Source organism: Channa argus, chromosome 21 (genome assembly GCF_033026475.1).
Source record: "Channa argus isolate prfri chromosome 21, Channa argus male v1.0, whole genome shotgun sequence".
Classification (NCBI taxonomy): Eukaryota; Metazoa; Chordata; class Actinopteri; order Anabantiformes; family Channidae; genus Channa; species Channa argus.
Window position 1 is genome coordinate 5,024,780 of NC_090217.1, and position 14,098 is coordinate 5,038,877.

A 14,098-nucleotide genomic window follows, 5' to 3' on the forward strand; every position below is an offset into this window, starting at 1 on the left:
CTATTTTTAGGGTGTATGCCGGCAGTAGAAACACATGGGTCATTTCTAACTGGAACAACTTACGACCATGAGTAGCTACAGTCATTGAAAACCACAGGAAATTGCCTGTTTACTTCATCTTAGTGCAATGTAATTACTATTAACTGGATTTGACAGGCTGGGTGAGGAAGGATTCTGAAGTGTAAACCGATATGACCAAAGCAAAGGTTGTGATATAAAAACTGTAGAGAAGTATTAAAAGAACCGTTCACAATGGAGTATTTAGTGTAGTATAACAAAACCTTTATTTTAATTTCCCTCTGTAAACCCGCTCTAGCAGAAAACACGACAGCCTCCTCCTTTATTTGAGGACAGGCAGTAGACACATCATGTTTCTGATGGAAGATTATGATTTGAGGATGAAGAGAATTACTTTGCAAGAGTGTGAGGGAAGGTTGTCTTAAAGGGCTTTACAAATAATAACAAAAAACACAATCCCTCGCATAGCAAGAGATGGCCAGTCAACTCTGGACTGCAGAAGAACAAAATAATAACGTTGGTGACAAATCTTAATGCACTGTGCAACATTGTGCGGGTGCATTTATATATAAAAGTCACCAAGTCCAACTAATCAAGAACTGGAAAGAAGAGGTGTGAGAATTCTTTCTAAAACAAAGCCACAGCTTCATTCTCAGTTTGTTTCGGCCAAACAACGGCAGAAAATGCTCGTGCACTGGTGTTCTGCGTTCTAATAGTGAGACAGGATCGCGGGGTTAAAAATGTTAATAATCTGGGGCCTAGCAAACAAAGTTAGAAAAGCCACTGGTATAAATACATTTGCTAAAAGTATAAAACTACAGCAGCACAAAGCAAAAAGTTTGGGGAGTTGCGGATAGAAAGTTGGAGAGTGGAATAGGTGGGATGTGTTAGGTAGAAAACTGCAAGAGTCTTAGATTGCTCAGTGAAAGCGAATGTGATGGAGTATACGGAGATACAAAGAGTGCCATTGGGGGGACTGGGGAGTCAGATATGGGTCCAGTGGTCATCGTTCCTCCTGAGATTCATCCCCTTTTCCATTTAAAAGATGTGATTACACTGCAACAATGCGCGCACACACGTTCACGCGCGCTGCTAGCAGTGGTGATCCAATTTGGGGGTTAGAAGGAAGGGATAAGGAGATAGAGGGAGCAAAGTGGGAAGCAGAGGGGTGAAAGGCAGCCATCTACGAGAGGCAACGAAGGAGGGGAGGAGAGTCTCTCTCTCTCTCGTTTGTCATTCTGTCTGTGCCGTATGCAGATGAGGAGCTAATATGATATCTCTGCTGAGCTGATGGATGTTTAAAATGATACGGCAACCCTGAGCAGCCTCGCCGCATGCTGCCTGCCAGGGATGATGTGTGTGTGTGTGCGTGTGTGTGTGTGTGTCTGTGTGTTAGACTTTGATAATGTGGTAGTTTGTGTGTGTCACTCAGTGAAAACTATATCCAGATCAATGTAGCACTGACATTTATTCCTAAACTTTCAACTAATTCTGTTTTTTGTTGTTTGTTTGTTTGTTTTGTTTTTAAGTTGCTAGCACTTGATGGGCAATTACCAACTAACTAGGTAATAAATAGAACAACATACCATACAAATGCATTGTGCTGTTACTTCAATATAGATATAACATGACCTAGACCAAGTAACGCAGAAGTGGTGTGGAGGTGGGTATGCGGCTCCAGCCAGTTGGCTCTTAGCTCAGCAAAAAAGAAAGTGAGAGTTACCCTGGTTCACCTTCCTGCATCACCAGCAGTAGAAACTACAAATCAAAGTTTTACAGTACTTTTAAACACTATTAATAAACATTATTTGTATCTCAGCATGTTTTGCACGGCACTGTAAAACACATTTCTGTTGTAACCTGTCTTGTATCAATCAATACTCAATCAAACTTTAATATCCTATACATGAGGCTTTCCAGGAAAACATGTATTTTGACCCCAGTTGTACTTGCAAATCTGAAACAGTGCTTCTGAGTTTGTCTTTCTGTCTGTGGGCCTTTTTTTTTTTTTCCAACATTGTCATGGTGGTAATGAGAAGTGGGGGTGGCAGTGATGAGTGGGTGGATGGGGGGGGGGGGCACGACTGATTGGATTCTCCACAGACTTCATTAGTTAAAACAAAGCCAGTTGTCCATTTGGGCTCGTTCACAGCCTAATTGATATTGATTTACTGATTTGCTCAAGGGTGATTTAAAAGCATGTTTGGCGTTATCGTCAATGCTGCTTTTCCTCTGCTCTCTCTCGCTCTGTCTCCCTGTTAAGGCATTAGCACTTCATCCTTCTGGTCCTCCACCCTCCCCAAAAAACTGTGAGACGATTTTTTGCCTTCTCGTAAAATGTGCTTTCCTCCTGAAGTTTTCTCTTCAATTCATACTTTACACACCATGTCCTCCCACTTTGTCATTTCATCACCATCATGTTTTTTTATGATATAATTGAGGAAAACTGAGGGAGATAATTCTTTTTCTACCTAATTTCCCTCTATAAGCTGCGCTTGTCAGCGTGACAAATTAGTGAGGGTTATCTTTTTCGTTGTGGACTCCTCAGCTGCGATAGCACTGATACATCATCATCATCCCCATAACTCAATAATAATAGTTATCATAAATGGTTAGCGGTTGGTTAAGTGAAGCATTGAGATCAGTAGCAGTGGTGTTGGTGTTAGAATGAAGGAGGCCTTTTATCATGTTGATGGATGGCAGGCCTGTCCTTAATGTGACATGTTATGATCATATCAATTTGTCCTCAGTTCTCATTGACATCACTTTATTGCCTCTTGGCCTCTCACAGTCCGTCACCCACACTGTAATTCCAGACTTGAAATGGCACCACGCCAGAACACTTCATAAAACATCCATTTCTCTTCCTCTGCTACATTTCCTTCCTACTATCTTCCACCTGTCTCCTTTTTTGAGGTCTGGCTTCAACTCTTTTCCTCTAGTCCACCTGTTTCCCACTCTATTTTGATACCTCTCTTACTCCATTTACTGTCCTCCTCCCCTTACTCCTTGACAGACATTGGCAGGCAGCCTGAACGATAGAATGAAGGAATCAGACTGGGATTAAAATGTAATATCAGACTATTAAAGAGATTAGTGGTTGACATTTTGCCGTCTGAGCTACCTCCCAATCTGATGAACTGGCATTCATGATATTGATTTATTCTCCGACTTCTTTTATCGGTCCACGTTCACATGGACAGCAGTAGATCTGATAGGGTGGCCTTTTATGAGGCACCTTGTCAACAGGGGCTTGGCGATAAGTGACCGCCGACCTGCTGCCAGGAATGATTGTTTAGGGAAGTAAAGTTTATTCATCAAAGCTGTAGTTTTAAAGGATGAGGACAAAAGGGTGGATACAAAAATGACTGATTTCCGCTTTTCATGTGGGGAAAAAGCAAAGCCTTGGTATCAAACCTGCTAATGAAAGCTTCAAATGGAACGGCATTACCACAAAGGAGCCTTAATTATTTCCAATTATGACAAACCATCATTTCAGCCCAATTATGTTGCACATCCGTCAATGCTAACAAGGTAGCAAGACGAGATTGAGGTTCCCTATTAGTCTCTTTGTCAACAGCTTTACAAAGAGATATGAGTGCCACAGGTCGGCAATCACTGGAGAACATTTGTAACACTCAACTTTGTAAATATTGTTCTATTCACACACCTTTTGCATGACTTTTTTTTACCTGATCCTCAATCAGTCATGCATTCACCTCTATGCCCTTCCGCCCATCCATCCACTCAAGCCTCGATTCTAATGGATGCTTACAAGCAGCTATGCATTTAGCCCTTCTTCCTAAGTCACATTGATAGCTCGGAATCAGTAATCGCTACTGACGCTGAACATACATTACGTTGTTGCAGCAACCATTTCTATTTTTCTATTTTCTATTTCTATTTCTATTTTTTTATTTACGGTGTTGTACATTAAGGAATAGGCAACATTTTAACAATAACTGTCACTGGCTTCATCACCGTGAATTGTTTCCCAAACACTGAACAAGGTTGCATACAAAGATGATGGACTGACACTCGCAGGAAGTTTAGAATTTTTGCAGAATATAGACCATGGTTAGGGTTAGGCAAGAGGGGAGACTGGTTAGGATTCAGGAAAGCCACTGGTCAAGGTAATAAGCTCCAGAAACAATTAGCAAGAAAAAAAAAATGCCTACCAGCAGTCCACCATCTTGTCTGTGTCAAAATAAATTTTAAAAAAGTCACCGTGCCACCTATAGAAGTGGATGCCTTAAAAATCTTCAAAAGATAGACACATTTTGCATTGGAGAACAGTACCTAATGTCCCAAACACCTGTTACGTGAATCGAATTAGAGTATTATTCCCACTGCTCACATCTAATTTTCCCTTCTGTTCTAACTTCTTCAACCTCTGACCACCTTCTGTACTCACATCGCATGAACTTATCATCTGGCCACCCAATAATGGCCTTGCTCTCCGCTCCATACACAATGGCATCGCATGCACTGCCCCGATCAGGACCTTAATGCATCTCAATTTAACCAGTGTTGTAACACACACATGCACCCCTCTTTCTTTCTTTTTTACTCTCTGTGACAAGCACACACAGGCAGAGTTTATTGTTGTGGCGGGTCGGGGAGGGCGGCATCAGTAATGCGTGATGCGTGCCTCCATAACGCCTGCCTCATTTACATGTGTGAGGAGGTCTGGGCTAATGGAGCTGATCTGTTGCGCTGTTATTAAATGGGGAAAGAGAAGGGGAAGCAGGGAGGGAGGGGTAGTGAGTAGAGGGGCTGGGGGGGTTATTATTAAAGAGGGGGGGGGGGGGTCTTCTCTTTTCTGTGAGAGGCATGATGGATGATTCAGGAATTTCTCCTTCAGTGATTTTTTTGGTTGTTTGTATGATTGGCAGCGATCACACAGCAACACACACATACAGCATGTGTGTGTGTGTGTGTGTTTGTGTGTACGTGTTCCGTAACCAACCTCCATAACCTTTCGATATCACCAGGCAAATGAGGCCTAGCACGCTACTACCACTTAGCGCTTTTGTTCACCCTTTACCACTCAGGTCATCTCTCTGGCTGCGTTTAAATGTCCCCAATAAGTCACACATGTATGCATGAGCGCATGCAGCCCTGCTAACACACATGCAGACGCACTGAATGGAACTTGACAGGGTACTTGTTTCAGAGCCTTTTGAAACACACACTGCTGCCTATTATAGTCTAAATGGGCATTTTCTAGCAATTGCAGAAAGTGTAGAGTTGTTTCTTTTGGATTGCCGATAGAATTGACTGTAAAATATTTATTAATTTTATTATTATCTGTCCTGGCATAGTTTCCAGGCTGAAACCAAATGTCCCATTCTTATCATGAGTTATGAGCTCATAATTACAGCACATTTACATGAGTTATGCTAACAAACGTTTGCAATTAATTATCAGAGTTTATCTCTTTAGTTTTTTTTTTTAAACTGTTAGCTTCACAGTTGAGTGGTATTCTTATGAAAGTTGTTCAGTGGTGTGTATCCAAAAAAATCTTCTGAATTCTAGTCTTTAAAATTATTTGTACAGATCTCAGGCATCCATGTTTTTGGGCCCATAGAGTATGCACACTAGCGACCTCTTCCAGTCACACCGCGACTGCCCACACACACGAATGACACGAATATTTTCACTGGCATTCAGCTCAATCTATCTAATTCTGCTAATAAACACAGTAAATGTGCAGGGTTTGTGGTGTAATAACCATTTGACAGCCACTCCAATATCTCTTGATTGTCTTTGGGATAGTGCACATCATGTGATCAGCACAGAAGTTTTACTACAGCCATTGTTTCACTGCCCAGCACTTATCTGATGGCTGTTCCTGACATCTATAAAACAAGTTCAAGATAGATACTGTTGCTTTTGTCCATGAAGCAAATATCTTTGCAGACAGTTTTCAAGCCTACAAGTCTCCATCTTTGGTGGAATTTCACTTTGAGTTAAAAAATTAATCTTAGTTTAACACATATGAATGCATTTGAGCTTTGTTCAAACATTCATATTACATCCACATGCACCATATATGCAGGATCAGTCACAGGATGAATAATCATATGGCAGGTGTCGGTGTTGCTCACGTCTCAGTGTCGTCCAGTCATCTTACCCCTTCAGCAGTTTGGCACGTACATCTTCCCTGTGAGAGTGTAGATGCACCTGGAAGAAGATCAACAGTCCACATCAGACATCATCATAAGCCCTGGTGCAGTTTGGCAGAATGACACTGGCTGTCTCACACACACACCTGTGATGGCAAAAAGATTGAGACAAAGATGGATATGGGAAGTCTTCAGAGGGTGTGAAAGTCAAGTGTTTTAATGTATTTATCAGTGTGTGTGCTTGTGGGTACTGTATGTGAATGTGTATATGTGTATATGTGAAAGACAGGATGGCAGGTGAGAAGTACAGAAGTGTTGAAAATGCAGAGTGTTAGAATGACACAGATGGGTTGCAGAGAGGAGCATAATGATGAAGTCATTTATCAAACAAGAATGCCAAACATGCTCTAGTTCCAGCCTCTTCCATGTGTACATTTTCAGGCTTTCTCTCTGAAAAATTGGAAATTCTTTTAGTTTTAAACTCGTCGTCATACTGTACTAAACAATAGTGAGATAGACATAGAGAATGAATTTTTATGACGAAGCAAGAGCATTGCTGTTTTATTGGTGGCTGTAGGAAAGGGAACATCACTTTTAAAATGGCGTGTCCTTGTGCTAAAATATTTTTTTGTAAGTTTCTTCACCCAAATTATAAAAAACATATTTTCTCAATTATACCGCTAACTGCTTGTAACCATGCAGATAGTTCTGGTTCACTTGCAAAAACAACATACATTCAACATGTATGTGCAGCTGCTCTCATAAGTAAGTAACAAGCGTCACACATAGTGTGTTAACAGCAGTCCTGTAAGGGTCACACGTGGCTTTGTGTTTCACACTGTGACAGAAGCGTCCATGTCGTCTCCAATATGTCTTTGAATGCGTGTTTAGAAGAAAAAGAGACAGCAAGGGGGGAATCTTTTTAAATGCCTCAACGTGGGAGAACTCTTGTCCTTGATGGTATTTAGAAGTGCAGTGACAGCTGGCTCATAGTGTCTACCTTCATGTAGTGCTAGTTTAGTGTGTGTGTGTGTGTGTGTGTGTGTGTGAGTGTGTGCGTGTGTGTGCATGCGTGTGTCAGATCTTCTGTTAATCACAATGTGTCCAAAAATGCCTGTGGTACTCGCTGGGTCCTGCCACCTGCTCTGTCTTTGCGGCAGCTCTGGCACCGCCGCCCGAGGACTCCCTCATGTTTCAGCTTCGTTTTACGTCTCCACCAGGCCAGAAGCAGCATGAGGCCTGCAGGACTAAGTGTACGGGTTAGTGCACGCTGCCAAAAAGCTGTCCATCATGAAGCATAAGTCTGGCCTGCTTCCACCTGGAAGCTGTTTTGCCATCTGTTTCCATCCCAGTGATCAATTTTGACCCAAATCTTGTTGGCTCATGCACACGAACAAGGGGCAATTGATACTCTAGAAAACAGACCTTATTCTAAAGTTTTATGGTTTTCAAAAAAAAAAAAATCATCATTTAATTAGAATATAAAGAGATGTATTTATCCTGTCAGTAGCTCTGAAGTGGGAATGCTAGTAAGATTCTGGAAAATGCACAAAGTTGAAAAGGTACAGCATCTCCCAAGCTTAACGTTTTTTGCAGTAAATTGACATGTGTTGCAAAAAAATGTTGTTGGCAAAGTGTCAGAGTTTCATGTGCCAACTCTGGGAAGAGCAGTGCAAATCAAAGCACTCTAATTAAATATGGAGGTTACTCTTTACGAACAAAGGCAGTAAAGTATGAATCCATATCCTCCTAATACAGCTTCCCTAGTTTGGGAGAATTAATTTAATGAGCCGAATCACTTTCTTCACTTGTACTTCGTCTTGCAACAAATAAAATAGCAAGACCAACAAACAACTATTTCACCATTGTGGTCTGAAGAGGGATTACTTTGAAACTGAACCTCAGAGTAAAAACATGCGTCTAAGATTCTGTCACTCTGAATTCATCATATTTCAACCTACATAAGATGAACTATTGGTGTCTATGGTGTCATCTTACTCTAATGAAGTTTTATTCTGCTCTTTATACATTTGTGTTTTACATTTGCAGAGAATGTTTTAACCTCCAGCTGTAATATGCAAGTTAATAAGAGTGGAGACATTTGGCATCTATATATGTAGATTCAAAAATATGGGAGATGGTGTGTGTAGTGGAGTATGATGTGTAGTATTTTGTGTGTATGTGGTGTGTAAACCTGTAAGTGTTAGCAGTGTGTGTTTGATGTTCCATTTACCCTTTTTCATAATTCATGGCATTGGGAAAATGGACTAAAGCGGAGGTGGCTATCATGTGTGTGTGTGTGTGTGTGTGTGTGTGTGTGTGTGTGTGTGTGTGTGTGAGAAAGAGTGTGTGCATGTAGCAGGATAACAGGGTGAGTGTTCTGTGGATGGAGATGAAACAGACAAGAGTGTGTCTTTGAAATGCAAAGAGTGGTGATAGCAATGATTGGCTACTGTGTTGAGGAGGAGCAAGGAGTTTTTTTTTCTCAGCATTTCATCATAATAATACTCTCTCACACACACATGCACACACACTCTGGTTATTAATGACAGCACTGTTAATTTGTTATTATTTAATTTACCTCCGCGACATAGAACCAGTGCAAAGTCGGTGGAGCTCTGAGCTTTGGTGGGTTGAATGTGTGTTTTTGTGTGTCTGTGTTGCATTGAGTGTAATTCTGGCACACACATATACACACAGTCTCTAATGGTGGGGCCTAGGGACCAATTTATTTACATGCAGTGGAAGAGGAACAGAGGATTGGAGTAAGGGATAAGACAAAAAGAAAGTAGAGAAAGAGGAAACAGCAGGGAATTATGAAGAAAACCCAGTGGAACGAACAAGTTTCTCTACTGTTCCCAAGGACAGACAAGACCAATTTACTATTCAGATGGCTCAGAGTGTGTGTGTGTTTGTGTGTGTGTGTGTGTGTGTGTGTGTGTGTGTGCGTGTGTGTGTGTGTGTTTTGTTTTGCCAGTACCATTTGTGATTTGTATCATATTTCCAGAAACACTACCCTCATCGGCACCCAACTGTTTTACTGCCATGGTTCCACAAAAGCAGCAAAACTAAAGTTAAAGCTTTTCTGCTGTGCCATATTTTCAGTTTGGAGTTTCAGCAGTCAGTTCGGCATGATCTGAAAAAGTGATGCGGTCACAGTCTGGATGATCTTGGAAAGTTTACCAAAAAATTTATCAAATGGTAAACTTTTAGTAGGAGTTGCTGAATATGTCCTAATTTAATATGTGTTCCTATTGTTTTGTATTGTATTGTATTGTAACTCTATCTTATTGTGCATTTTTTGCATAAAAACATGATGGGTTGTGAGCTCTATTTAAAGTATTATAAATGTATATCTAAATTGTAATTTAATTTTATCTCTTAGATTATCTTTGTGTGATTTTGACAATATGGGGTGGGAAAGGTAACAATTTAGCTTGTAATCATGTAGTTAAAATTTTTTCTTAAACTAAATGCTCAGCTGCTGCCACTTAACAGATTCATATCAATTTGTCACCTCCAATTTGGAGACAATTGGTTATTGGTGATCGTACTTATTTCAGCGTCCTTGACACTGTACAACAAATATGACACGCTAATGAGCTCTTTATTTTATTTTTTTAATTCTAAGGATGTCTTGAAAAAAATTATAGTATTTTATTTAACTACATGTTATATACTTTAGTCGTGTTTTAGGAAATCATTCACAACTCTTCTTTTTGTCTCCCTGTGTTACAGGCAGGACGCCAGTGACCTCTCTGGACCTATACAAAGGTACAGTTATTTTTTTACCGTTTGCCATTCACCCTTTCTGTCCCTTTCAGCCTCATCCCCAATGAGGTTTGGAGTGCTTCTCCAGGCTTGAGGCCAAACACTGACTACATCAGCAGACATTGTAGTTTCAATACTGGAGTGGTTTTGCCAGTGTGTGTATGTGTGTGTTGGTTGGTAGGGGGGCAACATAGAAGGACAGGAGGCAGATGAGGCTAGCTGGTGGGTAGAGAGAAAAAGGAAATAAAGGGGGAGAAAAGAAGGGAAATTGGAAAGGGGAGATGTGACGCGACTCACATCTTCGGCCGAGGAGGGTCATTAAACTAAACCCTTCGGCGACAGAGCAACAGATCAAGTGAAGGGAGGGGAGAAGACGGTTTAAATAAGGGCTGATCTTAAAATAGCAGTACCTATTTCTCATCTGAGGCACAGTTAACAAGAGAAGGACGAATATCCTGTCCTGAAAACCATCAGTCCCCCCCTCAGTTTCCTCCAACACAAAGAGATACTGTAGTAGATGTGGGGGGAAAAAGAGAAGAAACACTTTCTTACCTGTACGATTCATTCACCTTCATAATAAGCACCAGCATAATGCACCTATAATGTTTTATGATCTGGATTCTAATCACACATAAAGATCAGTGCTGCTGCACTCATTAACCATTACAGTTTGTATGAACTACAAGTGCGACTGGTTATCGCATAAGGCCCTAATAATAGAACGTCTCATAAACATTTATAGGATCCATAATGCATCAGCAAGTGTTGCTGTAAGTGTGGTCATTACCCATTACAATTTGTTGTTTTGTTTTGTTTGTGTGTGTGTAACATGGGTGACTGAACTCTTTTAATAATTTTCACATAGGAGCAGGAAGAACATGTTTTGCTTTACAACATTGGAAGAAATGAAGTGACTGATGATTTCAGTTGTTGTAACTGGGGAGTGTATTTGTGTACATGCACTGCTCTGAGTAGCTGTTGACATGAGTAGATTCTCTTTTATTCAGCTATTTTGTGTATGGAGTGTTGAGTGTGACTAAATCGCATCTATTACACAATAGAAAATAACAACAGTGGCTTCATGACATTTCCGGTAAACCAACGAATACATCACTTCAGTGTTTGGACTGAGTTTCACATACTGCTGCTTGTGCATTTAGGGACATATGTGGACTGCATTCACACATCAGTTAAACATGAACTGAGCAGAGAAACAAGGAAGAAGCACAAATGTTTTGAACAGGAAATTGTGGACTTGGTCTCTTTAAAGAAGACCCTTCTTTTTTGATCCAGTGGCAAACAAAGACAGACAAAGGTTCAGTACTCACAGTGATGAATTACCTATGTCGAGCGAGCTTTAGGTCTCTGTGAGCTGATTTCCATTCTGTAGTGAAATGAACTGGATCTAATGGCTCCATGGAAAGTAAAAAAAACATTTAAAAACTTTTAGCATATTTGGAAAATATGCAGTGGTAATGTAAAGAATATGCTATTTTAATGGACTGAATCACGTCAGACCACTGATGTAGTCCTTTAACTAACTTTTCAGCTCTGTGAATTTAACTTTTACTTTTAATTTATAGTTTATTTTATTGCTTTAATCTTTAGATAAGTACTTATAGTGCAGGAAGAAGAAGCGATAAAATGTTAAGCTATGATGATTTGGATAGTGACTATGTGCTATCGGGTTTTAATAATAAGGTCCCTATATAGTATCAGTCCAAAGCTGGAGCTGATGGTGTTCACAGGCAAAGATCAATAACAAGAACTGAACTGAACAAGATGTCAGCAACAAGCAAAACACAGGAAGAAAAAAACGAGACAATGACTGGGAATAATTAGGCAAAATACTTTGCTTTTGTTTTTCTCTCTGATTGGAGAAAATAGTCTAGGCTAAGAGTGTCACGCACACACAAACGATGTGTGTTACACGCTAATCCGCCACACAGCTGCGTCATTCCGGAGTGCGTGTTTACTTCCTCTCTGTGTTCACCACCACCACCACCACCACTGCAGTCGACCCCCCACAATCCCCTGCAAACACACATACAATCACACAAAAGAGAACTGGGCGTATAATTTGATCCTGTGTGCTCTCCTTCTCTAATGAAGCTCTCTGGCGGTTTGACTGACACCCGGCTCGTTATTTAAGCTTCTGTTTGGGGCCAGGAGGAGGAAGAGGAGCTGGGAGGAGGAGGAGGAGGAAATAGATAGGAAAAGTGGAAACAAGGGAGCTGAAGGAGAGGATGGGGTAGGAATTGGGAATATGGGGATGGATAATGGGAGGAACGCAATGAAAACAGGCTGAAACGATTGAGTGTGGCTGAAGGAAAAGAGGGTCATGGGTGTCGTAGCAAGCAGGAAAAAAGGGTTGAAAGTGAAAAGGGGAGGAAAAGATGGAGTGGAGTGTTAAAAGAGGAAGGAGAGAGGACAATAGCAATCAAGAGAAGGGAGTTTAGAAGGAGGAAAGGTTGATGTCGGAAACAGGGGTGATAAAGGATGTGAAGGGATTGTGAGTGTGTGTGTGCACAAGTGTGTGTATAATTGCGGGTCTTTGTGCTGATAATGTTCTTTGAAGGCACACAGCTGATAATTAGCAAGCGTGGCTCCACAGATGCCTTTCAGGATCGGTCATTATGAGCCGTAAACCTACTATTGGCTCTGACGTGACCTCCTGAGAAGGGGAGGACGCTGCAGATGCACCCCCCCCCCCCCACCCCATGCAAAACAATACACAGATCGGCGCAAACAAGCGTTGATTAGTGTATGAATAGCGTCGGCTCATGAGTGGAACAGATACAAGAGCTCTCTAAAGGCCTCAAGTTCCTCTTTGCCATGAGGGCTGTAGGTGTGTGTGTGAAATGCACAGATGCACATACGCTTCCTGTTTACTGAGCCAGACACACATAGACAGCGGAGACTGTAATTACAGGGATTCACACAATGTGGCGTCCCGGTACGCTGCGTCTGTTATTGCCTCCCCGGTTGCCACATGACAACAGCGGTCCCTTGCTATGGCGACTGCTTGCTGTGTCGCTTCTGGCCCCGCCTCCCCCAGTATTCCCACATCTGAATATTTATGAGACAGGAACTGGCTCACTGCAGTCGGAAGACACTGGCTGGAGTATTCTCTCTCCTCAGCAGTGACAGTTATCAGTGTTAAAGGCTCCTTCCTGGGCTCTAATATATCCCCCAGTGAGAAAATGTCCAACGAGAGCTGCAGTTTGGAAGACGTGCTTTCTGAAAACGCTGCCAGTCAGCATAATTGGAAAACATTTGACGTCATTTGACAACGAGTGAGATGCGGTTCAGTTTGGCCGTTTGGCGTTGCAACAGGAGTATGACCCAAATTTTGTAGAAATGCACAAAGATGATATCGCAGGCTCATTTTTCCCTGTGTACCTCAAAATCACAGCAAGACTTTGTCTCTAAGAAAAAAGGATGAAGCACATGAAAAATTTTCTCTTCCCTGAAGCAGCCTGGTATACATATAGGTAAACACAGGCTCAGTTGCAGAACTTTCTTCTAGTAGTATGTAGCCTATAGGTGGTAGCAGCTTATTTTCCAGTATTATAGAGGCAGTTACTAGAAAAAGAGACTCACATAAAGCATGGGGGGAGAGAGGGGGCAGTGATGAGCAGCTAAAGTCTGTCTAAACTTAGGGAGGTTACAGATTTGTAACATCTTGATTGTGGGGATCAGAATGTATATCAAAATTGCTGATTTACACAGGAAGACTTTATAGGTGAAGACACAGGTATAGTGATGCCTTGTAGATGTCAGTGATGAACGTCCAAACCTTTATTTTTTATTTTTTTTTTACAATTTGCTTGAGTAGCTTTATGCAGTAAAAACTGAATGGCAGTGTGATAAACAGCTTCGAGTGGTTGAAGGGTAGTATCAGCAGTACGAGGATGTTTTTTAAAGTGTGAAACGTGTTTGAATCTGTTTGAATCTACTTTTTAACAAGATGTTCACATTTAATGTTGGGATCATTTACCGTCTCATCGAATTCCCAAGTATTTACGATGCTGGGATGTATAAGTTACATCTCTTTAAAAAACACAGGATTGATTGAGGAAATCAGCAGTTTCCATTCACTCAAAGTATACACATTGTCTTTTTGGAGATTAAAATGATCCTGAAATTTGCCAGCTTGAAGAAGACTGGGTTTGTTGTGG

General features: G+C 41.2%; 1 protein-coding gene across 2 annotated transcripts in view; it reads left to right on the forward strand.

Moving 5' to 3' along the window:
• Positions 1 to 14,098, forward strand: part of celf2 (cugbp, Elav-like family member 2) — a 186,063-nt gene that overhangs the window by 29,287 nt on the left and 142,678 nt on the right. For both annotated transcript variants that reach the window (XM_067489734.1, XM_067489739.1), the window contains exon 2: positions 9,885 to 9,920. In XM_067489734.1, the coding sequence (XP_067345835.1) occupies positions 9,885 to 9,920 (36 nt within the window). The remainder of the gene's footprint in view (positions 1 to 9,884; positions 9,921 to 14,098) is intronic.